Genomic DNA, 26,113 nt, shown 5'->3' with positions numbered 1-26,113 from the left:
TTGGCAGGAAGTCAGGAGGGAAAGAACACCTTCCATTTATCAGACATTATTGCAACTGACTTTCACCAATGGAAGGTGGGGCGGTGATCGTCATTGAGCAGACACGAACAGTGAGGGCCTCACTGGTTAGTGTCATTCCAAAGGACTCAGAGATAGTGAATGGAAGAACTATGACTTAAACCAAGTCTCTCTCTCTCTCTCTCTCTCTCTCTCTCACACACACACACACACACACACACAATTTTCTATATACTTCAATCCTGGGCTAATTTCAGCAGGAGATACCTGAAATTTAAAAAGATATTTCTGAGAATGGGGATGAAGGGCAAAAGCAGAGCACAAGAAGCAACTTAACAAGTGACAAAGTCAAAATATGATTAAGTTTTCAAAGGACCAACTAGAATCCTAGGTCATTCACTTTTCAACATGGATGACATGAATACGCACATCTATACGCATATGTGTGTATTTATGGGTGGTAGTTGTGCATAGAGAAATGGAGCCTCATGCACCTACCACCCTTCAACAACCATCAACCCACAGATAATGTTATTTCTACCCGCGTCCAGTGCCCACAAACCCCAACACTGGATTATGTTGAAGCAAATCTCAGTGATCGTACAATTTCACCTGTGAGTCTAAAAGATAAGGTCTCTCTCACTCTCTTTCTCTGGACATTATCACAATACCGTCATCATACTTATGGAAATAATACTGGAAAGCTATTTTAAAGGTCATCTTCTAATGCAAACCCCTAATGTGACAGGGAACAAAGGGAGGCTCAGGGAGGAGCTCCAGACTGTAAGGACGGTTAGAGGCAGGTTAGCTTGATTAGCTGAGCTTCTGATTCCCAGCCAAACACTCTTGCAGAAGACGCAGAAGAATATCAGTGTTACGGAGCAACCAGGAAGAACACCGAGGCTGCTTGAAAGGGTTGGCATTTGAAATGAACGGAAAACTAAAGGGAGGAAATTGCTCTAGCCAGGCTCTCACTGACACAGAAAGCAAACACGCAAATGGACACTATTTCCCTTCTCTTCCCTTCCCCCTCCTGTCTCTACCCATCACAAGCTGAGCTCTTTCAATTCTAAACCACTCCCACTCAAATCATCATTCATAAACAGGTGGCGTTAACAGTGTTAAATAATTAGCATATTACTTTGGGAAAATGAGCTTCTGTATCCTGAGTTCTAACATGTGTGCTCTCCGCTCCCAGCCCCACCCCTATCTCTGCATCACTTAGTCACTGCTTAGCGGCAAGAAGCAGGCAAGCAGGCAGCAGCGGTGAGAAGTTGAGTAGCACTGGCCTCTGGGTCCCGGGGGTGGCTTCTGCTGGCTGATCTGTGCCTGAGTATACACCGGACTGCCATTGCTCCACACAGCCTCAGATGCATGGCTTAATTTGCCTAGCACTAGTAGGTGGGTTTGTGTGTGTTTTGCTGGGGAATGAAAACTTGTGATAAATGGGTTTTAGCTTGCTGTGTGCAATAAGCATAAATTAATCCCTCTCCAACTGCAGCCTAAACAAGGTAGAAGGGGCAAGTGCTGAGTGGTTTATTTGCCACTGTTCACAAACACAGTAAAGCACGGTCATGGGGTACAGCACGTGACTTAACGATTCTAAGTCTGGGGCTGGCACACGTCGTTTCTACAACCCTGCAGAAATGCACTGTGTTATTATATTCTATTCAAGAGGACCCAGATTGATTATAATAATAGTGCTGCTTACAGGAATAACAAGTCTTCTTGTGAAAAGTGATCGATACACAGTGAGTGCTAAATACAAGGGCACAGCTAACGTGTATGAGAGAAGAGTGAACTTAAAACGCCATGTTTGGGGTGAGGTAACTGATATGGTCCCTTTTTGAAATCAGATTCTTACCTGGCCGCTTGCTGACAAGCTAAATGACTTAAACTGAACCTCAGTTTTCTCGTCTGCAGAATGGAGATAAAATTAGTGCCTGTTTTAGCAAGTTGTGAGGATAAAATAAGATGAAATTTATAAAGCAGTGACAGGGTGTCTGGCACACGCCCAGTAGTTTTAAAACTGTCGTATCATTGTTATCATATTTCTGAAAGTGTATTCTATAGAGAACAAGCCCTGAAAAATGACTAGAGTCCATGGTCAGATAATTTTGGGAAATGGTATATGTGGCATTCCCCATCTTGAAGATTCAGTACATGAAAGCTGATAGCAGTCCTTCAGGAAAGAAACTCTATGGTAAGACTCCACTATAGAGTTTCACAAAGTCATTAGAGTACAGACCCTTTACAGACTTAGGTCCCACACAACACACTTAAGGAAATGCCTCACCTGGAGCATCACTAAGCCCTTTTGCTGCAGCCTTGCCCCTTTGGGTTATTTCTAAGTTTTAAAGTCAACAATATGGGAGCATCACCTGGTGAAGCCCCACAAATACCCTTACTGCTGTCTGTATTGACTCTCATTCTATCAAAGGGACTTTCTTGGAGGACTTCTACCTGCTCTATGACCTTGGAACTTTGAACTCGTACTGCATTTCTATTCCAGAAGTTAGTGCTGTCAAGAAGTTACAAAAGCAAGTTCAACTTTGTCATAACTTGCTTTTATTTTTCCTCTCCTATCTCCAAAGCAGACCCAAGCCAGCCTTTACTTACATGCCTTGAATATCATAAAATCCATGTGGCTGAAATCTCTTCTTCAGAAATTAAGGTTATATGGGAATGGCACGGAGAACGTTTATCTAGATCATAGAAAGGGTTGACAGGCCTTTATGACAGAGCGCCCTCACTTGTCTAATAGCCCTTCCTTCCAGTTCAAGTCCAAACCCAATCATAACAGTCTTAAGGATTGCTATAGCCTCTTGATCATAAAGCCATGATCTTGCAGGTCAGACTGGATGGGAATTCCCAGGGAAGGCTCTAATGACTAGTGAAGCATGGCTACTAGTTTTAAACTGAAGATGAGTCTTCAGGAACACCTAGTCACCTCAGGTTGAGGTCACTTGGCCAAATAATGACAACCGTGGATACCTCAAAGACCAAACTTATCACTGTAATTGACAGGAAGAGAAGGATGCCTTTTGGTTTCCAAGGGTGGCAAGTCAGTGAGGTATCCTGTTTACTACGTAAAGCGTTTCTCAAAGTATAATTTCCTGACCACGTGAATCAGAATCACCTGGAGAACTTGTGAAAATGCAGTTTCCTAGGCTTCACTTGAGAAAAAATATATCAGTCTCTGAGAATGAGTCCCAGAAATCTACGTGTGGAACAAGCTACACAGGTCATTATTATGCATACCAGCTTGAGAGTACTGTGTGGTAAGCCCCTCCAACTGTCACTCATAAAACACCCAGTTCTTATCTTTAGAGTGTGCCTGACCTTTATACACCCTGGGTCACTAAAACAAAACAAAACAAAACAAAACAAAACAACACATCCCTTGATTGCTAATAGTACTTCAATCCCATTACGACTTCAGGAGAATTTTCTAAACTACCTAAAAGGCATCTCAAATCTCCCCTAAGAGACCGCTCAGCCCCATCTAGATTAATTGCATTACTGGATCAATTCTCTACTTCTTTCTGCGCCCATGCCTCGAGCACCTTGAATTTGAAGCTTCTCCTACCAAGAGGTGAAATCTGTTTCCTCACCCCCCTGAATCTGGGCTAGCACGGCGACTTGATTTGGCGATGGCATGCACACAAGGGACGGTGCTCCAGTTGTGAGCTTCAAGGCCTTGTGCACCTTTGCTCTCTCTCTTGGAATCCTATCATGGCCATGTGTGAGCAAGCCCAGGGAAGCCCACTGAAGGAGATGAGAGACCATGTGGAGCAGAGCTTAACTATACCAACGGAGGCTGTTCTAGAGCCAGCCTACAGCCAGCTGACCCCCAACACGGGGACAGCTCAGTCGAGATCAGCAGAGCTCCCTACCCAAGAATCCACGGCTGACTGCAGACACACAAGGAGCACAGATAAATCCAGAAGAACCACTGAGCTGATCCACAGACTCATACACAATAATAAAGGCTTACTGTGAAGCCACTGAATTTCGGGGTGGTTTGTTACATAGCAATAGCTTATTAACATCTTCTCTCTTCAAAACTCTTCTCTTCCAACTGATTAAACATCCAATTAGTAATTCTTACTGTTGGGCTCTATATTATCAAATTCTTGGTATGGACGTCTGTCCCCACTGGCAGGGTGCCAGGGCGTAAGTAACATGACCATAAATGTTCTTTTCCAAACCAGGACACTTTAAGAATGAAAGGAAATGCTATGAAAACTGATGTAGACACAACAGATATGGCCTGACCGTCTTGGTCACTGTAGGTGTAAGAAACTTGGTGTCTAAAAGGTAGCTTGTCCTAGATTCTGGTATCTTCTCTGTATTATGTATGTGTTCTCCTGCCTTCATTTTCTCCTGCCAATTTCTCTGGACTATCTGCCTTGCCTTTCCCATGGGGAACGGTACCTCCTGCATCCTAACTACTGCTTCTTTCCAATCTGATGCATGCTTGTACCCCGTTTCTGAACTGTTCATCTGATCACTCTTTCCTGACCATTCTCTGCCCAAGAGATTCTAGGTGCATCCTCAGGCCAATTACCCTATAGTCATTTCATGCCTTTTTATGGGCCCAGGAAATCTTAGAAAAAAATGGTGAAGAAAGAATCTTTAGAATATAAAGAGCAACTTCATTGCTGATATATTTATGAAAGTATCACATTTGGTTTAGTCACATTGGATGTCACGTTTAACATCTCAGCACCTGTTATTAGTTATCATAATACCATAAAAGCTTAATAACTGTTAAAAACCACTGGGTACACGTGTCTGTGAAACAGCTTAATTATTTGTAGAGGAAAAAAATGATCTGGGGGGAAAAACAGAAGGAAGGAAAAATATTACTAGCATGACTTTACTCGCAAAAGACTTGTGACTGATAACTGTGTAGGTAATAAGGCAACCAGAGACTAAAGAGACAGAAAAATGTATTTGGCTGTGGAAGAATTCCACTAGTACTAATTTCATCCCTAAATGGCAAATGTTATCGCAACAATTTATTTTACTTTACAGTTCCAAGCTCCACAACTCTACGGTTTGGCATCTGCATCTATAATGATGTGGCTTAGATTATAGTGAATTTTCTAAAGCTTGTGGACTCATGCTAATTCTGCCTTCAAGTGGAAGGGGTTTCTCAATGTAAACTGTCGGGCAGAATTTGTGACGTATCTTGACCTAGACTGAAATTCTGAGTACCTTATCCCCTCTCACGTTGACTCATAACATATCCAGAGGCAGCAACTGAAGCTGGGAAATATTAATTCTCTAATATGTCTGTGATAATATCTTTTTAGTACACCTGAAAAAGAAATTGAACCAGCCAGCAGCAACCACGGAGGCCAAGATAATACAAAATAACGGTTTTATTAAAAACCCACACATACCCTCGACAAAGGACAGTTTTCCTAAACATAATAGCTTAAACAAGGCAACTGCTAGACACACACGAGGGGTTGAGAGCAGTTACTGGGTGTTAAAAATTTTTTAAATTCAACCTGAGATTTGAGGCTCTTCCTTTGAGAAGTATTAACCTTTCAAATTTTTTATCATCAGTATCCAAAACTCCAGAAGAGCAGTGACCCCACTGGAAAGCTAAGAGTAGAAGAACACCCCGATTCTCTAATATGTGCAGAAATAACAGTGAGATGCGGATGTATCATTTTCTGCTCACTGTAGCACATTAATAACATCGAGATAATATCATTTGTTTAACTTCCATAGAACTCATGGCTATTCAATTACATCTGCCACTAACATTCTGGTTCACACTTTAATCATTTTTCAACTGCTTCACGGCCACAGCTCTTGGCTGGCCTTTGCCATTCATCTCGATTATGGATACAGTATATCCCACATTCAGAGACAGGCTTCATTTTTTCCCTACTCCCACTGTCATCCACCCATTCTGCCAATTAAGTAAGCTCCAAATATCGGAGGAATTAGATTTTAATGTTTATTACTAATTTCCTCCTACACTAAGTATCAAGGGTTCTTCCCTTTTAGTGCATGTCTCTGTTTTAGTGGATGCCCTGAGTTGTAAATCAGATTTATTGCTGGAGATAGCTCAGCACCTTTCCTTGTTATGCAGATGGATTTCTGTCTGTGGAATGCTCTTTAAGAGCAGTGGTTGAGACTGGTGAAAGGCCTGGCTGCATAAGCATCCCTTGGGGAACTTGTTACAAACACAGATTCGTGGATATCTCTCCCTGGGATTCTGATTCCAGGGATGTGCAGTGAGGCCTGAAGAATCTCTACTTTTATGAAGTTTCCTCGGTAATTTGATGTACAGTCAAATTTAAGAACAACTGCTTTATAGCAGGGATTGCCTACCCTGGGTTATAAAGAGATTTTCCAACCACAGAACAGGCTGACATTTATCCCAAATATTTTGAGGGAACCAGTCAGCACCAGCTCTTCCAGTCTCTGTGTAGAAGTCTCAGCAGCCCAGTTTTGGTTGATTTACCCAATAAATAAGCCCTGAGAAATGCAAAAAATCTCGAAGTGCTGTTGTTTGTCATTTAGTATGAATCCATCTAGGTAGCGTCTGTGTCCTCAAATAAGATGTAGTGTTGTCCCTTGCTTGCTCAGTCTTTAATTTCTATTCTTATTGCCATCATCTATTCTACCAAAGAAGAATCAACACATTTTTGTGTGTGTGTGTGGTACACGGGCCTCTCACTGTTGCGGCCTCTCCCGTTGCGGAGCACAGGCTCAGGACACGCAGGCTCAGTGGCCATGGCTCACGGGCCCGGCCGCTCCGCAGCATCTGGGATCTTCCCGGACCGGGGAACGAACCCGTGTCCCCTGCATTGGCAGGCGGACCTGCAACCACTGCGCCACCAGGGAAGCCTGAATCAACACATTTTTTAAGCTGCTTCCTCCCCAGCCCCCTTCCCCCTGTCCCCAAACCCCCACTCCAAAGTATAATCACTGAATTTACTCCTGATCATGCGTGCTCATAGGAACAAAGATACAGAGTTTGATGTAGCTTGAAAGATTTGTTTCAGCAATTAGGTCTTTAATTTATTACCTGTCAGCAGATTCCCTTCACCTGGCAATCTACTAAAAGATGATAAAATAAAGCTCGCAGTTTAAAGCAGTCTGGCGTCCTGGTCTCCTCACCTGAGTGTCAATCCCCTATTCCCAGCTTCCTCTTAAGGTTTTTCACTTGTATGTTTTATGGCACCCAACCCGACATGGCCATGAAACTTAGCTTCTTTGGCAACTAAAAAAGAGATTCCACCTCCTGGGATTCCAACTCTATCAAATAAATTACCATCTCTTGTTACCTGGGTTGAAAAATTCTTACAAAATGAGTAAATACTTTGTGAAAAGAGAAAGGATTACTGACTGTTGTCCAAACCTATTGTCTTTGAAAATCCTTTCGTCTGCCCCTTCTTTCCTTTTCCATGTGTATCCTACTTTGCAATATTAAACATGCATTAATGAGAGTTTTCTCACATCATGCATGGATGAGGGACAAAGTGCATGATATAAATGACGTATCAAGTAATGGCATATTTGATTTCCCTGAATTTTATCCTTCTCTCTTTACTCTGCTCATAATTTTACTTTCAGTTAATATACCAATTAGGAATATTTTAGGGTATGTGTCTAGATGCCCAAACCAAGTATAAACCATACGATATCACTTTGCTGTGCTTCTGCTCAGCACCGCCCCTCAACCTGGCAGCCTTATTTCCTCTCATTTGGGTGAATTCCTATTCAATATGAATAGTTCATTTATTGAACTTTCTGCATGGAATGTTTTTCATCCTCTTCATTTAGAATTGGGGCCACTAGGGGCCTCAGGTCTAGCCAGTGTGCACTGAATGAGGGTCCTAGTTCATTTCATATCCCTGGACAAACCATAGCTTTAAAGGAATCACTGCAAAATGAGGCACAGAGTCACGTGAGAAGTAAGATGATACATGTGAAATGGACTGTGCCCTTGAGTAAATTCCAGGTTACCCGGGCAATGAGAAAACTAGTGGCATTTTAGGGATATTTTCTTAAGGGCTCAGGTTTGTTCTGTTGTAAGTACCTACACAGATCAAATGCTCTGCAAAGAGATTCTGAACCTTCCTGTGAGCCTTGCAGGAAAAACTCTCCCTAAGTCATCCCTATATCACAGCTCTTAAAATACAGGAGAAAATAAATAAATAAATAAATAAAGGCAGGCCAGGGTAAAAGCATGCATAAGACAGAACTCAAGGGAGACGTTACAAATGATGTGAAGAAGGTCTGGTTTGTTTGATCAGGTAAAGCATAGTGTAATCTAAGGCGTGAGACCCTGAGCTCTGTTATGAAGTGAGGCTGCTCTGGAAACGGTATCAGAGATCAGAGAAGTGAAATAAGGGCCAATAAGTTAAACTTGCTTCCCTCTCTTTCAGGAACATTCCTCTTGCCAGTCCGTCTCCCATTGTCCTTAGGACCTCTCGTTCTGGGACACAGAGTTCTAATTTTCCTTCCACCCACCCATTTCCCACAATGTGTATATCAACAACTATCCTACATCTTAAGAGGATACCTGACATAAAGAAAGCACAGAGATGGGTTTTCCTTGTATGCTTACTGGATAAATGAGTGCAAGGCTCCACTCACTCACGGTAAGAAGTAACATGACATGGAGACAGGTTCACAGTTGAACACACTGACTCCAAAGGTTAACCGGCGGGGGGGGGGGGATGGAATTTTTAATGCATCTCTACAGGTTATAAATTAATTATATATCTAATTATTTATGAAAGCAGTATTTATTGAGCACATGCTATGGGCAAGTTCTCTTCTAGGTACAATGACGGAGACGCTATAAAGATATGGTGAACTGTATCCTCGGGAAATTAAATAGGAGAGGTGATGATGATGATCAGACAGATACAGCTTAAAAAAGTCCACGTGAGTTCTGACAAGGGATAGATGGTATCCAGGTAAAGATCTCCAGAAAGATGCTATATGCAAATGTTGGCACTGAGCTGAGCCTTAAATACAGAGACACAAGAGATGGAGAAAAGTAGAGAAGGGGGAGAAATATTCCAATTGGGGATACCACGAGCAAAGGTACACTTCAGTCAAAACACCAGCATTTCCAGTCCAGCCCCCAGCTTGATTGAGCGCTTCTCCCTTTGTCTGCTCAACATAGCGCCAGCTGCCACGAGGTCCTAAAAGCCAAAGAGAGCCACTCAGGGTATGGCCCTCCCTCAAATTTCTTGATAACAACTCTTCGTCCTCTCCTTATTCCCATACAGTCTGAAATCTTTCCTTTCTACAAGAGAGTTTTAGAAACCTAGCTGTCAGGAGTGATTAGGCCCTCAAGACGAATTGCACAGAAACTGAGAAGCAAAGGAATAGCTAAAAACAAAACAAGGACTGTGTTCAATGTTTAGCTCCACTTAGGCACCAAGTTAATGAATTCCCTAATAGAACATGTGGGGGAAACAAATGAAATCCAGTCTCTAATGCCATCCAGGTACCTGGAAATGCTTACCTTGTGTTCCCATAAAAGCAAACAGGGAACTGAGTTTGAAAAACAAAAGAAGGCTAGTAAATTCCTGAAAGGAGACAGTTCTTTTTCCTTGGAGATGAACCAAATTATGCATTGCCTTTCCCACCAGCAACATACTCTGGCTCAAATATTTTTAAAAGAAGGCTGCTGAACATCTGCTAAGCAATTAATGGAATGCAGCAGTGTGCTGGAATGGTCCCTGGAAAGGTATTAGCAATCCTGCTTATGAGACATGAAATGTTGCAAGCAGTGGTCTTTTTTTCCTTTTTTAAATTGTAGTTTATTTTTATTTTCTGCCAGGGGGGTTGAGAGGAAGGGAAAGGAAGCTGAGGTGGAAGTCCTGCATCAAATTCTCTTCCTCACTGTGTCTTTTTTCCCCCAGGTATCTTTCTCCTTCTCTTCTAGCCATCCCAATATGAATGTGTTAATTTCAACTTAATCAAAGAAACTGCAGCAATTGTCTCAATCCAACTGATCCCCTACCCAATGTGCCAAGTTTTCTATGAGTGAAAGGAGAATTCCCTCATAGTCTACCACCCTGTCTTAATAGTTAAAAAAAAAAAAAATTGGGCAGTTAGAGCTATAACCTAGGAACAATCGCCAATGGGAAACTGATCCCTCCTATATTTTACTCCTCATCACAGTCATTGAAGAGTGCCAGCCTTAACACAAGCCTTGCCTCTTGCATATGAAAGTCTGGCTGACAGTGACTTTGTACCCTTAGATTCTGCCAGTCCTAACACTATTATGACAAATATGGCTAAAATCAATACAGAGAAAGTTTCCAAGGCTCAGTTATTGTGTCAGCCCTTGGCATTCTCTTCCTTTACTCTTCCAACTGGAGTTGATTATCCACATATAAGTCTACATTTACTCCAGTCACCTAGCCAGGCATCCTAGGAAGCTCAATAATGCCAGGTGATCAGGTTTCGAATTACACTGCCAAAAGACGTAGGAGAGATACTATCAGATCTAACAGGGAAGAATCAGGGACAGCCCGAATGGTTGGGAGCCAAAGAATTTTCTCACTCTCTCCAAATTGGCCCAGTCTAAGTCTGGGCTTTTGCCTCAAACTGCAGTTTTGTTTTGTTCCCTTGGTAACTTTGCATAGTATCTATCTATGCTGCAGAGGTCTCTCCTTCAAATCTCAGTGTGTTCCCAGAACACACTCCCTTTTGCCAGCCCTTCCTCCCAGGGATCTGCGTACTGCTCCCCAAATTCCCAGCTGTGAAATGAAGTATGAACATTAATTGGATAAATTTTCCAGATCTTCCCAACTTTGCATTTGTCCTTGCCACCTGGAACTTACACTGGTGGGATTAATTTTTTGTGGTTATCAGGAATGGCCTTTCTTTCCCACATGGAACTACGGATTCATGGATGCCTTTGCTATATAAGTTTCCCTGACCAAGCCTCTGGCCAAATCAGTTTCAGCTAATTAGCCACTTTTTTTATCCTTATTTTTCAGCTGGATCCCAGCTCTAAACCAGATGTCATCACAGGAAGGCATCCTTAAGTACCACTTAAAATAAGATTCAAATTCAGGAAGCTAATCTGAACCACCTTTGGCGTGTGATGTGACAATCAGTTAAATAAAAACCAGGCATATTAAATAACTGTTGGAAGAGAGCGAGGTATGGGGAAGAAAAGGTATGAAATGCAAGCTGCCTCCAGAATTTGAGAGTGGGGTTAGTTCTCTGGCTATCTTGGTCTATGATGCTCCCCTTTCTAACAAAGTCCCTGGGGAGTGTTTTCTAATAAATCAGGCTACACTACAGTAAAATATGCTGCCTGAAGATAGCATTCCTTTAGAAGCAGAGTATGCTGTAAAGGGATGAACTAGTTGGCCACATCCCTTCAAACCCAGAGTTCAGTATGGAGTATCAGGCATAGCTGTTTTTAACCTCTAAATTCAAAGGAAACAAGTCACTTTAGCTGTCGTAGGAGAAGATGATGAAGTTAAGGATGCCAACTAACAGGCAGGACTGTGTAGTTCGATGAAATAATCAGTAAACTTATTTCAACCAATTTCAAGTAGTTACTTTCTGTTCATTTGACAACATCTGTCAGTGGCTTGGCCATCAGCATGACTACAAGGGATGTTTCTGGACTTTGTTTTCCAGTTCAACCAGCTAATGTGTAACTGCCACGTGTCACCACCATTCACCGAAGACCAAAGGCCAACCTTCTTGGTAGGAAAAAGCCAGTCTTGATCATCAAATGCTCTGAGATAAGTTGGCAGCCTTCGTTCAGGTCTCAGGCTTAAGGGATGCTAGATGCTTCATAGTTTGCTTTTCTCTTACACTTTCTTATTTTCTTCAGGACCTTTTCATCATTCGGAAGGTGGCATTTGTTAACGCACTTCCTCCCTGGCTTTCCCCAGTGATGGAAGCGTCATGAAGGCAGAGACTTTATCCCATGCTGAGAACACTTCTTGGCTCAGAGTAGCCAGGAACTCGGTAAATGTCTGTTCGACAGATGAATTAGGAGGACAAGCTGCAGAATAGCTAGTCGGCCCTACTCAATCCTTTCTCTTAAGAGTCACCTTTCTCAGGTGACACTGAATCCATCACACCTCTGCTCCTAGGTCTCCACGGCTTCCCAGAGCCCACCAAAGGAAGTACAAACGGCTCAGCCTGGCATATTTCCACCCTCCCACCTCCGTATCCTATGCTCAGGACACTGACTTTCAAATATCTGGTTTTTTTTAAGCAGTGCTTATTTTTTTTTTAAGAAAAAACATTTTATGAAACCCTAATAAAGAAAAAAGATGGAATCCAAGCAGAAAAGAGGCCAATGGCCAACCTGTTTGGCCATCCTCTAGACCTAGGCACACCTCCAGGAAACCAGAGAATGGACTTGGAAACACCTGATCTTTGTTCCCACTTATTCAGCATCCCAAAGCCCTCAAGGCTTTCGTGTTCCTTCCCTGGTGCTTCAGTACTTGGAATAATCTCTTGAGTTCAGTCCTTTCTATCTTTCAAGGTCCTTCCCAAAGATTACCTCCTCCATGAAGCTTCCCTGGGTCATTTTGACTGGGTACAATTTACCCCTGCTTTAAATTTCTTATAAAACTCTGATTGTTAGGAATAAAAAGAATAAAAAGAAAAATAATACCTTACTATGCACCAGGCACTTCTCTAAGTGCATTACCTAAATTAACTCAATCCTCACGCAATCCCATTGTCATAGATGCGACAGAGAAGTTAGTTAAGTCTCCTCTCAAAGTCCATATAGTAAGCAAGTGATGGAGCAAGACTGAAACCAATAGTCTGGCTACACAACTGCAAAGTCCAAGAGCTTAGAAACGTTCTATTGTCTCTCTATAAAGGCATTTATGCATTTTACTTGTTCAGAGATCCCAGCATTGCCCACTTCCCCCACCCCACAGTACTGCCACCACTGCTACCACCAAACTTTGAAACACTACAACCAGATGATATGTTTTTTGAGGGCAAAGACCATCTCCTACTGGCCTTTGTGCAGCGTCAATACAGTACTCTGCAAAAATAAGTACTCAATAAATAGTGTTAATTTATTATTAATATAAAACAATAACATCTATTTCTATACACTTGGGATAACCTGAATTATTATTGACACTTCTATATAGCCTTAGGAAGAAGGTTTTCCCCATCATCTTTTACAGGTGAAGAGACAGAAGTTCAATGATATTAATTCATTTTTAAGATCCTGACCAACGTGGGGTTCAGCTTCTGGCTATGACCCTGGACAGCTCCTAAGTCCCAGCTATTTCTATTGTACGGTTTTATTCCAAGACTGAAAGCAAGAAAATTCTTTGTAACATGAATGATTTAAAAATAAAGTTTTGCAGAAAGACCAGAAAAAAGTTATTTGTAAGGTTAACTTTATTTTCAAGATTTCTGTAAGATGAAGTATGCTATCATTTGAGGGGTCTTTTAGTGATTCACTGATGGTTTTTGCCAGGGACTAAGTGGGAAAATCCCCTTATTCTGTTGCCTTTTGGGTCCCCATTAAGGCAAAAATGCCCGGCAAGGGAACCTCCAAAGACTGATGCCCTATTTCTGATTAGCAGTGGCACCATTTAAACTTGTTTTGCTGAAACAACAAATTGGGATCCCCCTCTGCTAGAGCCACTAGCCAGAACCCAGGGACAGGAACACTGACCTGCTGTTAAGTGAGCCGCGTGGACAAGGACTTGGACTCCAGGCTTCAACTCAAAGTGCACGGAGTTCAGGTTGAGCTTGTGAATCAGCAGTTCTGATATCTGAAAGAAGAAGTGTCAGAGTGAGTGCTACCAAAAGTGTCACACCAACTATACACAAGCGTGCTGAGCAATATTCACTGCACTGGCCAAGGCATCCCAATATGATATGTGAATGATATGAGTTTATATGATTTTGAGTTTTTAGTGCACAATTTGCTGACAGAATTATTTTCTAAGCATGACTTGACTTTACATCCGAATTGTTACAAAATAGGACAAACTATTAGTAAATCAGATATTTCTACTCTTATAAAATTATCCTGTTACCAGCTTGGAGAAATCACCCCTGGTTTTCTGAGAGGGCATTTGTTATACACAAGGATTTAAAAGAAGTAAATATATACAATTTACAAATTCTGGTGAGATTCATATCCCTTTATTTTCCTCCTTGATAGTGGCCTCTACCTTGTTCCTTTCTTTGTTTCCCTTCTCTTCCACAAAACATACCCTGTGGCTTTCCCAGAATGGATATTTCATGGATATTTATTGATGATAAATATTGTTCCGCTAAAATAGTAAATTATACATTTGCAACAAAGTGTAAATCACAACTTAATGCATTGGCTGACTCTTGTTTCGTGCTTATGAACCTAAAACCACTCCTTAGGCTGACACATGTGTACTGGGTAGACGGATGGAATTCTGGGCCATGAAATAACCCCAACAAGGGACAAAGGACCTTGTTTTGGGTAGTAACAGCATAAGGTAAGGTTTTCTAGACAAGGTAAAACGCTGTTCATGTGTTTAAAGCAGAAAACCAGCTCAATTTGCTCTGTTTCATTCACCCTTTCGAGTCATTTGTGGAAAGCTATCAGACAAAACCACACTCCTATTATCTGGTCTCCTTGCCTCATTTTTAACATTCTAATTACAGTGTAGTATTTTATTCATATGCAATTTAAGTCTGGTTAGATGCTTTCTGAACATCTAGTTAAATTCTTAAATGATTTTTCCTTTTATATTTATTAAGTTTCACTTAGTCTACTGAGTTGCCAAAATGACAGCTTTGGTCCTTTAATCAATTAAGCAGGGCCTGATGGCTTTGTTTCCAAGCACAGAGTCTCCTGCAGAGGCCCCTGTCCAGTATTGGAACCGAACTGCCCTGCAGATGAACTTCTTTGCTTAACAGGAACTTGGATGTCTGTCAGTGACCCATGGATGAGCACCTGGGATCCAGTTCAAGTTCAGCCTCTCAAATGTTTCCACTTGGCAAACCACACAGAAGAACAAGGTTGTGATAAACTTATGTTGAAAACAACTTTATTCTCTCTCTATAAGCTACTCTTTCTCCTGGGTACTGAGAAGCTTCCAAAATGTTCCAGGTTTACAGGAAGAGTGGATTTCTAACACGGACTGTGTAGAATGGTTTTCCTTTGTGTCCTGTAAAGTATTACAATGTACAAGTTCCTATTCTATCTTATTCTTATCATTCAATTGGCAAGGCCTTTCTAAGGATCTGACAGTGGATTTTTTTTTTTTTTTTTTTTTTTTTTGCGGTACACGGGCCTCTCACTGTTGTGGCCTCTCCCGTTGTGGAGCACAGGCTCCGGACACGCAGGCCCAGTGGCCATGGCTCACGGGCCCAGCTGCTCCGCGGCATGTGGGATCTTCCCGGACCGGGACACGAACCCGCGTCCCCTGCATCGGCAGGCGGACTCTCAACCACTGCGCCACCAGGGAAGCCCGACAGTGGATTTTTTAGTAGAGGTTATCAGAAAGGTTTTGGCTATGAAATAAACATAATACATACAGAAATGTGTGTATATATGTGTGAAATATATATAATTAAGTATGCATGAAATTCATATGCTTATATACATACGCATACATGTGAGCACATACATACATACTTATATTTGGAGAAAAAAATATTTTAACTCAAATAGGAAAAACTTAGCAGAAGTAATTAAGGAACTATCCTGGTTTGCAGAGTCCATCACGTAGACAAAAGGGGACTATGTATTTGCATGAGAAAGGCTTCTTTCTTTCAACCAGCTGAAGTGATATTTCTTTCTTCTCCCTGAGGATGTTTCTTCAATACTTTGTGGGAAAGAACTTATGCACAGAAACAAAACTAAATAAAATTTACACTGCTTACAAGAATAATCTCAGCTAGAACCATATATTTCTCTACTCAAATGAGTATGAAACTGTTGACAGATTTTGACATTACTTTAAATGTTTTCCACCCCATCTGCAGAAATGTTTATTCTGTATTGTTTTCATCAGTTCATGAGTTGTTATATGCGTTTGTACATACATTATCTATGCATTGAACACTTTGTATGGGCAAAGTTGCATATTTCTTACTATTTTTTTCTAACACAACGTATCTCAGGTGTTAGTGTTGCTATCTGCACTGAAAGGAACATGGAGCTTAGAGGACATTGCTAAGTTTACCCAGTTAATATTTGAAGAATTGAGATGAGAATTCAGTTTTGCTCAACTTCTAATCTTAGGACATTTCCATGAAAAACATTTTCCTTGAGCCAGCTGACAAAGACGCAAAAGATATTTGGAAGGAGGTCCAGCTGAGCAGATTTAGGAGATAAAAAATTGCAGCATTTCATTAATTATGCTTCTATCTCTCATCCAACTGTGAAGCGCACAACCTAAAACACCAGTCCCGTGTCAGTTGACCAATATGAGCTACAGGCAATTCCTAACCTCAGCCTCAGGATTGCCACACTCTGTTCACCAGTTAATACAATTTATAATGTTTAGGAGAGTGTTTGGCTATGAAAGGAGCAGAATAAACTGCGACTATAGAACAGTGCGGTGACAGCCTAAATGGAAAGCACGCAAGTTTGCATGATAAAGACTCAAGTGAAATAACGTGTAATTGCTGGGAGATCGGTCCTCCTAAAGCAAGTTGAATCTATTCATTTTTCTTTTTCTGTCCAAAGTGTGTAGTCTTAGCAAATTTCATTTATCCTTTGTACTAGCATCCCTCTTCTGCTGCTCTCCATTTTTTGTTCTCTAATCATGACCAAAGAAACAACATATTATTCTTAGTATCTGCCTATTTGGTGGAATATGCCTATGATTCAAATGCAACCCACTCTTCGTTTAAACTACCACTTAAAAAGACAGTGGGAACTCAATAAAAATACTTGGAAAGACACCATCAAAAGGGTGTAGTGGAAGGGACCTGGTAGAGGGAAAATACCAGTTCTCTTCCTCATCTTCTTCACGAAGTATGATGTTTAAGTGTGGTAATCAGAATAGGTTAGGTCAGGCTGAGGTAACAATGCTAGAAGTTTGGGGACTTGAAACAAAGGAAGTATATTTCTTGCTTACACTCCATATCCACTGCAGGTAGGCAATGATGCTGGGCTCATTATAGTCACACAGAGACAAAGGCTGGTAGATCAGCCCCCTCAAATGTACACAACACCGTAGGAGGGAAAAAGCATTCTTAAGGTTCTGTAACTGGCATTTGAATACTTCAGCTTGGAAGTGACACTTATCACTTCTGCTCCCACCTCATTGGCCAGAATTAGTCACATGGTTCTGTCTACAGAAGAGACTCATGGGTACAACCCTACTGGTACCCAGAAGTGGTGAGCTAGAGATGTTTAGTCAACAGAAGGGATGGTTACCATGCAAAGAACACATTCAACATCTAAACAATGTTTAATGAGACCAGTAGAGGAAAACAGACTCTCAGATCATTAGAATGGAGTGTCAAACATTGAAACACAAAGAAAGAGACGTTTAAGGACAACACAGCAGTTGGTAATTTATGAAACATGAAACCCAAAGAAGTGGTACAAAGTGAAACTACAGATTCAAAATGGGCTTTGGCAGATTTATCCACGGCAAAGCTACACTGGGCCAAACAACTGATGCTTATCTCTGAAGTTGGGAGGAGGGATGCAAACCCTACTGAACATAAATAGCATTCTGGTGCCATGTTTAGAGGGAGACTTGCTTGGGATGACCTTGCAACTGACCCAGTCAGTCAGTCCTGATCATGTTAAGTTACGAAGGCCCCCTCAAAGAGTAGTTGAATGATATTACTTTTGGAATCAACAGAGAAAGATCTTTCTCAATTCATATAGCATGACTTCTGGAATAAAACTTGGAGTAAGCAATGGAGCCAAACATGAATTCTATTTAAAAATTCTCTGTTTTGTTAGCACGACAGAATCAGTTTGATTAAAGTGCCTAAGAAGTTTTTCCTGGATGACATAATGAAGAAATAATTCGTCCATATTCACTCCTTTCCCCTGGACTCTCCAACACCAGCTCTAAGCTTCTCTTTTTCTCCTTTTGCCATATTCCTTTGGCTCAACTCTTACTTACTCTTTCAATTACAGTTTCCTGTTTTAGTGACCTTCCTTGTGAACTCCAAAATATTTCTTCAATTCCTCGCTTTAAAAAATCTGAACAGGGCAGACTGAGTATAAAGAAAATAGTCTGAGATGATTTATTACATTTCATAATGAATCTTTAATTTCTAAAAATGTTGCCAATAGACTGCTCCATTTCCAGAGGCACCTTTCCTTTTCCTGTCTTTTGGATTCTGCATCTGTCAAATGTACATGGTAACACAAACAACCGAAGAGGAAATTCCTTGTTGGTGGTTGACATTTTGTCCTTAGTCTTTTTGTTCCTTTTAAATGCGCTCATGCCCTTTAAGGATTCAGCAAGACAACACCACGTAGGCTCCCTATCTCCCCAGCACAGCACCACACCCAGAGCATGATGGAAGGTCCTTCCTCCTTGCAGGAGAGGTAGATACAAATCTGAGGACTCAGAGAGATGCCTGGGAGTACAGTGGCGGAGGGGGTATGGTTTGCTCCACACCTGCGCAGCTGGCTTCAGGGTAGCCCTATCCCTGATGAGGCCAGCTAAGGGCAAGTGAGACTTTTCTCACTCTCTGGAGATGTGAAGTAAAGAGCGGTGGAACCCTCCCAGACAGAGGTCACTTGATTAACCCAGCCCAATGTTATCCGGATAACAAGGTCAAGTACTTCTCACTGTGAGGAATTTTCAATTTATTTCACAGACAAGCTGGCTCCAACTAAGCCAGCATCTCTCCTCCCCTGGGAACATTATTAGAGGAAGCTGAGGGAGGAGAGCCCAGAGCCCTTTGCTGGGGCCCTGCCCTCACAGTCTTCAGGGTCCATCTGGTCAGGGTCCCACTCATTCCCATGCTGGGAGTTCTGTGCAGTATCTTTACAAGAAAGGGGCCAGAGTATTAACAGGGGAGATAAAGTCAGCTCTTCCCAAGTTCCATCTGGGATTCAGAGTGCAGCCTTTAAAGGAGTGGGGTCCTTTCTGTTGTTTGGTTTTATTTTGCATTCAGTTGAAATTTCTATGTAATTTATGACAGAGGAAGTCCGTTGCTTTTGCCTGCCTCCCGTTCCTTCTCCTTCCCCCACATTTTTCTTTAAGGAACCATATCCTTATTTATTCTTTGCCCATTTGGTTTAGGAAGGGCTCCCTAAACTCCTGATCCAGGGAGGGTATAAAACATTGAGTTGTCACTAATGGAGCTCTAGTCTTCTGATTACCAGGCTAGTTAAGACATGCCCACTTCAGCCAAGTTGAGTCAGTGAGAATTATCACCCTGGGCTCTTGGGGTGCACTCAGGGGAGAGGCAGTGTCTTTTGAATGGGGCTGATAAGATGACTAAATAAAAGACTGGGGCTTCCTGTGGCCATTCTTGTCTTCCTATGTGTTGGCTTCATTCTCAGGCGGACTTCCCATGTGGTAGCAACGAAAAGAGATGGAGAAAGAGGGAGAGAGGAAGACAGGGGAGTAATCCGGTGACGCTTCCTCTCTGAGTTCATCCACGCCTGAACTATATCCTTGGACTTCCCAACTAAAGAAGCTCATGACTTCACCTTTTCCCCTTAAATTTGTTTGAATAGAATATATGTTCACTGCATCAGGAAAAAAACCCAAAGCAAAACATCTCTTGTTCATTTCCGGGTACAACAGGCTTGGTATCTTGGGGGGCCCGCAGAAGTCAAGTGGTACCCAAAGACACCTCTGCAGCATGGCAGAGCAAGGGGACTCTAGGCTTGAGAGTTAGTTGCAGAAACAGAACCAGAAACTCATTTTCCTTGAAGAGTTGTGTCTCCTCAGGCAATTCACAGCTCCCTGTTGGGGCCTGAAGTTCTTCATTTTAGAGTGACTGAGTCAGAGAGAGAGTAAAGGACCCCTCTTAGGACAAAACCTGTAGGATTCCTGTGGGCAGCCCCTATTTTGTTGGTTCTCGACACAAGGCTTAATTTGTATGTTGATTTCATAACTGCACTTATTAATCGGGGTAGTGATACAGTCCACAAGACACTGATTTCTTATGTACTTGGTTTGGCATTTGTTTGGTCACTGTATTTAGTTTGAGTTCTGGGTAAGGCTGCTACACTGGCAATTCCCTTAACCAGAGTTACAATCTCTCACTTGGTACTCTGTTTTCCCTTAATGCCATCCATCGGCATGATAACTTAGATGAGTCATCCTCCCTCGAGTTTACTCATTCATGCATGTTCTTTCTGTTTCCTGTTGTCCTTGTTCTCTTGTGCAATTTCATTCATTAATCTTTTTCTCCTTATTGTCACCATCCTCTTTCTTCCAATACATGTCCTGGACAATACTAGTCTTTAATACTCTTACTTTTCTTTCTTTTTTTTTTTTTTTTTTTTTTTTTTTGCATTTCTCATATACTCTCCTCCTATCACAAAATGTCCATAAATGTAACCAACATCTATTTACCACTTACTGAGTATCTACTATAGGTCAAGGGCTTTGCTGTATCATTTCTTTAATGACCTCTCAAACACCTTCTGAGATGGGTATTATAGATTATGTGATTTGGGCTGAATTACTTAACTTTTCTGAATATTTGTCCTCTATAGGATACACACAATGAACACAAGAGCTGAAGCTAGAAACCTGGTTTATGTTTCTCCAAACCTGTGGTCTTTCTAATAAAATGTCTGCACTCCCTACATGTGTACCAAATGTTAAGTCCCACAGCTTTCACACAAGCCAAGCCAGCTGCCTTTAGATCTCCAATTAAATGGCTCCTCAATACCTGATACCAGGCTGCCTCAGGGACAATTACTCACGTCTCCGAGAGTGTCCCTGGAGGAGCCATTCAGACAAGACCGAATAAAGAGAAAGAAGAACTCTAGGGAAAATAGACAGTCAAAGCAAGATACACAAGTAAACCAAGTTTCAGAGAACACACCCCTCTTCTTCCCACATTTCCTCTCAAGGAAACATCTAGAAAATGTATTTTAGAGAAAAAATGAAAAGTATGAGAAATAGGGATGCACAGATGATGTGGTAACTGGGAAATTAGCTGGCTTTAAAACTGGACTCTTCTATATCGAGGAGACTATATTCTGGATTTCATGCACAATCCGTAAGATTTCCAGAGGAGGAATAACTATAAGCATCCCTACCTACATGCCTTGGACAGCGATCTACCTCCCCTCTAGGTCTCATGAGCAGTGTGGTGATAAGAAATAATCCATTCTTCCTCCCACTGAATTGCAGGTGCAGAGAATAATTTGTCAAATACAGTGGGAAGTCTAGAGCTAGGGCTGAGCAAAGTCAGATGTAGGTCTGATGGGTTCCCTGCTGCCCAACCCCTAACTACAGTTCACTAGGAGATGGGGTTCAGTGGGGCTTTCCTTGACAGCCCAGTTATTCAATTACTTGCACATGGAAAACAATAGAGAGGTGAGTCTTTTGCCAAGTGAAAAAGCAGCAGTTAAAAGGCGGGTGTGCCCACAGGTAGGCCAGCCTATAATTTGGGGTTGTTAATAAGGCTATTCTAGGAGGTTCTCAAACCATCTTGTAGACTAGAGATCATGGGACTAGATTATAGATTTATTCTAAGTAAATTGAAAAGCTCCAAGTACTGGAAGGGAGAGAGCCAATATTTACTTAGTGTCTGAGAGGAATCCTATTTTTTTTTTTTTTTTTGTGGCGGTACGCAGGCCTCTCACTGTTGTGGCCTCTCCCGTTGTGGAGCACAGGCTCCGGACGCGCAGGCTCGGCGGCCATGGCTCACGGGTCCAGCCGCTCCACGGCATGTGGGATTTTCCCAGACCGGGGCATGAACCCATGTCCCCTGCATCGGCAGGTGGACTCTTAACCACTGTGCCACCAGGGAAGCCCCAGGAATCCTATTTTTAATCTATCTGCCAGAAAGAATTGAGAAACCAAAATCATGTAGTTTTTAACAGGAGAACCAGACCAAGACTGATCATTTTAACTGAATGGGTGAAGAATAAGAACAACAATAACATCATCATAGTAATAATCTTCACTATAGACATTGGATAATCTTTTGAAGTTAAAAGGAAGGAAGGGAGGAAAAAAGACCTAAGGGAGCAGAAGAGAGAGAAACAGACACACACACACACACACACAAACACACACACACACACAGACACCCTAATACTTCAGAGGTGGTGGAGATGAGGAGAGAGTAGACCCCACGTAGCCAAGAGAGGTGCTTGGAGCCAATATCACTCAATTATTTTAAGCTCAAATCAGGTCATCTTAGTATGGTGGGGATTCATGATTTGTATGAAAGTTGTACCTTTTTAAAAAGATACATCATTTGATTCTGATGGTACTCCTATGATGTAAGTGTGTGAGGTAAGATATAAATGGATTTGACTTCTATGTCTTGTGTAGCCTCTTGCTTTTTCCCCCCACCTAATATCTTGGCCAGTTTGTCACATCAGTACACAAAGATTTATCTCATTCATCGTAGACACTGTAGAGTATCCCACAGCATGGGATAGACTCTGAGTGATTTAGCCACTGATGACAATACACACTCTTGCACATATTTTTTGGTGAAGCTGTAGTTAAATCACCAGATTATGTTCCTCAGCAGAGGACAGGAAAGTGGAAGACTCCACAAACAGCTGGCACCCTCGCTCCCACGTGGAGATTCCCCAGAACTGCTGTCGTGGTCAGACACTAGCAGGGTTGTGGCTCAGACTGCTGGGAGAAGCTGAAATGTCACCTGAGGACTCACCTGCTCCAGGTCCTCGGCTGACCTTTTGTTTTCTCCTGTGGGATCCTGATAGGGCAAGACAAAGAGCTCGGCAGCGGTGGGTAAGCCAGGGAGCACCGCCACCAAGATGTGCTGGCCCGGAACCGCGGTGGCCTGAGGGAGAGACACAGAGGCGCATGTGAGTCCTGCAGGAAAGCTGATGAGAAGGGACCAAGTGTTCAGCAGAGAGTTGGCGGGGGGAAGAAGACACAAAGGTGTGGAGGTAGGGTGGGAAAGTAGGGTCCCGGGTGCACCAGTTGGGGAGGGATGTGAGAGACACCACTGGGTACAAGTCAGACTCTGAGGTCTGGTCCTAGCTCCATCCCCGTGAGACCTGAAACACTTTGCATCTCCTCAAGTTAAAAAGTGGGAATAATAGCAGTACCTGTCTTGTATAAGTAAGTGGACCTTGCCAGTGAGAAGGCCGTCACTTACTGAGCTTTATCTTCTGCCCCTCATGCCTTAACACTTTCTAACCTAGCTTCCTTCTTCCGCAAAGCATTAGAGTTATTCTCCAGACTGACCAGGCATACCTCCATCACCTAACCTAACCCCAGACCACAGCCCCCAGGCGTCTGCTGAGTTCTCCACAGCGTCAGACCCTGATGACCATCCCGTTCCAGGAAGCACTCTCAGCCCTTCACTCTGCTGCACGGAATCTTCTATTAAAATCATAGATATCACTCACTCAAGAACTTCCTCTTTCCTGAGCCCACTCTCTAGATGGTTCTAGAATCCACGGCTAAAATCCCGGCTTCTCTCTCCAGGGGCCAAGTCAGAACGTCATTTGGTTGTTTTATGAGAACTTCTCATATTCACCCCGGAAATCTTCATTCTGCACGTGGATGACCGGAGCCACTCCTTTCCCAGATACCCTAGCTGGGAGCCTTATCGCGTGTCCAGCACCACACTCTCCTTTCCATGTCCTATCTAATCAGTGTATGAGACCTTGACAAGTCACCCTCCACACGAACGATCCTACTGGTTCCTTCCTGTTTAAATGCCCCCCCGTTAATATAATTCAGCCTTTACACTTTCTCCCTTCAAGTTTTACAACAGCCTTCGCATCTCCAGGAGACAGGCTACTACTTCCAGATTTATCTTCCTACAGTCCAAAGCAGATTGTGTTTCCATGTCCAAATTCATGCACAAATTTCCACTGCCAACTGGGTTAAATATCTATTCAAAGCCTGCAATATGGTCCCACCTTTCCTTCCTACACTAATTACCCACAACTCATAATGTCATCTTACGCTTAGCCAAATAGACTCACGCACAATTTCTCAGTATTCCAGCCTTTTCTTGCAAATGTTTTTGTGCATGCCATCTCCCCCAGAATGTCTTTTCTATACATTTGCTGCTAGAACATTACTTCTCCTTCATGAGCCCTCGTAAAGTTCACTTATTTCAGAGTATTTTTCATGATTTCCCAATTAGATGATTGTTGGTTTCTGAAATCTACATTTATATTTTTTTCAAAGTAGCAGGAAATTCCATTTATTGGGTCCTTACCATGTGTCTGGCATTGTGCTAAGCAACTTCTTAATATAATGTAATACGACACCCCACAGCGACTCTTTGGAGCAAGTGTTATTATGCCTCTCTGTACAGGTGAAGACAGATCACGGGTTGGGAGTCTTCAGGAAGCTGGCTCTGAGTTTAGTGCGTAGGGTGTTTATTAGGGGACATTCTTGGAATCAACATCTATGGGAGTGAAGGCCAGGAAGCAGGAATGGACAGAGGGAGAAGCTGAGCTGTGAAAAAGGCCAACAACAGCCTCAGAAGATCCTGTAAGGAGTGAGAATGGCCCTTCAGATTTGTCTGAGGTTGAGCTGAGTGGCCAGGCCTTTATACAACCGCGTCATTGGACATGAGCCACTTCAAAAGGGACATGACATGGGGAAGGCCGCTGAAGCCTCTGCCCACAGCACTCCCAGCAGCTAAGATAACAGTCTTTCCCTGAATGGGGATCTGGGAGGGGCATCCCTATTTCTGCTACAGGACAGACAGTAGATGGAGGAAAGTTCAACACTGGCTCAGGGTCATCTAGGTAGTGAGTGGTGACACTTAGTTTGAAACCTTGGTCGGACCATAATGCCTCTGTCCTGAACCAGCGCTCTCCTGCCTTCCTTCTCCTGACACTTATCACAAAGCAGCTCCTATCCCGGCTGATACCATACTGTTTTACGGCCGTCCTAGATTTTTTTTTTTTTTTGTGTGTGTGTGTGTGTGTTACGCAGGCCTCTCACTGTTGTGGCCTCTCCCGTTGTGGAGCACAGGCTCAGTGGCCATGGCTCACGGGTCCAGCCACTCCGCGGCATGTGGGATCTTCCCGGACCGGGGCACGAACCCGTGTCTCCTGCATCGGCAAGCGGACTCTCAACCACTGCGACACCAGGGAAGCCCCATCCTAGATTTTAAACTCAAAGCTTATGTCTAAACCATCCTCGTTATCAACAAAACTGTTTACTGAATGACATTCAATTAAAGATTCCATTGCAAAATGTCAAAAGAAAAATCCCAACCGATGAGGAAAATGCAGTCGATTTTATATCAAATTCTGTTACAGAATGAATAGGAAGAAAACTATAAATAAGTTGACTGCCGGCTGTACCTCTTATAGAGCTTATTAGGGGACACTTGGCAATAGGGTACTTCAGAACTTAAAGAAGTGGCCAAGTGTAATTACTGATCTCAAAGATAGGGTGGGGCGCTGGGAACCAGGGCTGGCTCAGCTGCCTCTTAGGAGTGGGTAACAAAGGAGCCTTTAAAGCTCCCTCTACCCCATCACCCCTTATCCCGAGGGATGTTGAGCCAACCTGTCTGTTCTCCATTTAGCTGATTATGCTATGCAGTGGCCTAGAAATATTAATGAGCAGTCATTTCTAGCCTACTGGACAGCTGGTGGAAAGGTGGAGGCCCAGGGCATCTGATCCCTAGACAATTAATGGGAAGAGAAATCAGCCTGGAAAACATCACTGCTGAGCTAATGCCTGGTTGATAAACCACCTGGGGGTGTTGGATAGCCGCCTCGGAGACCTACAGGGACACGGATCTCTAGAATGCCGTAGACTGAAGGAGGTGAGCTGTGGGTTCACTGAAGGGTGTAAGTCATCTCTCTCGGCCAGCAGAGGAGAGAAACCAGTTGTCACACCAGAGACAAACAGCTCCAAAGGAAAAAGGGCCTGTTCCAGTTGGGCCTGCGGTCTGGTAGCTGCAGCCCCTGGTGGCCATAATGTTTAGCCACCAATAACGTCATGGATGCTGAGTCATTAAG

General features: G+C 42.7%; 1 protein-coding gene across 5 annotated transcripts in view; it reads right to left on the bottom strand.

The window, feature by feature from the left end:
• Window positions 1–26,113, bottom strand: part of SORCS1 (sortilin related VPS10 domain containing receptor 1) — a 552,802-nt gene that overhangs the window by 7,044 nt on the left and 519,645 nt on the right. For all 5 annotated transcript variants that reach the window (XM_079901008.1, XM_079901005.1, XM_079901009.1 and 2 more), the window contains 2 exons: window positions 22,819–22,950; window positions 13,700–13,799 (listed from right to left, as the gene is read on the bottom strand). In XM_079901008.1, coding sequence (XP_079757134.1) covers window positions 13,700–13,799; window positions 22,819–22,950 — 232 coding nt within the window. The remainder of the gene's footprint in view (window positions 1–13,699; window positions 13,800–22,818; window positions 22,951–26,113) is intronic.

This window comes from Stenella coeruleoalba, assembly GCF_951394435.1.
Source record: "Stenella coeruleoalba genome assembly, chromosome: 16".
Classification (NCBI taxonomy): Eukaryota; Metazoa; Chordata; class Mammalia; order Artiodactyla; family Delphinidae; genus Stenella; species Stenella coeruleoalba.
This window is presented reverse-complemented; position numbering and strand designations above follow the sequence as displayed.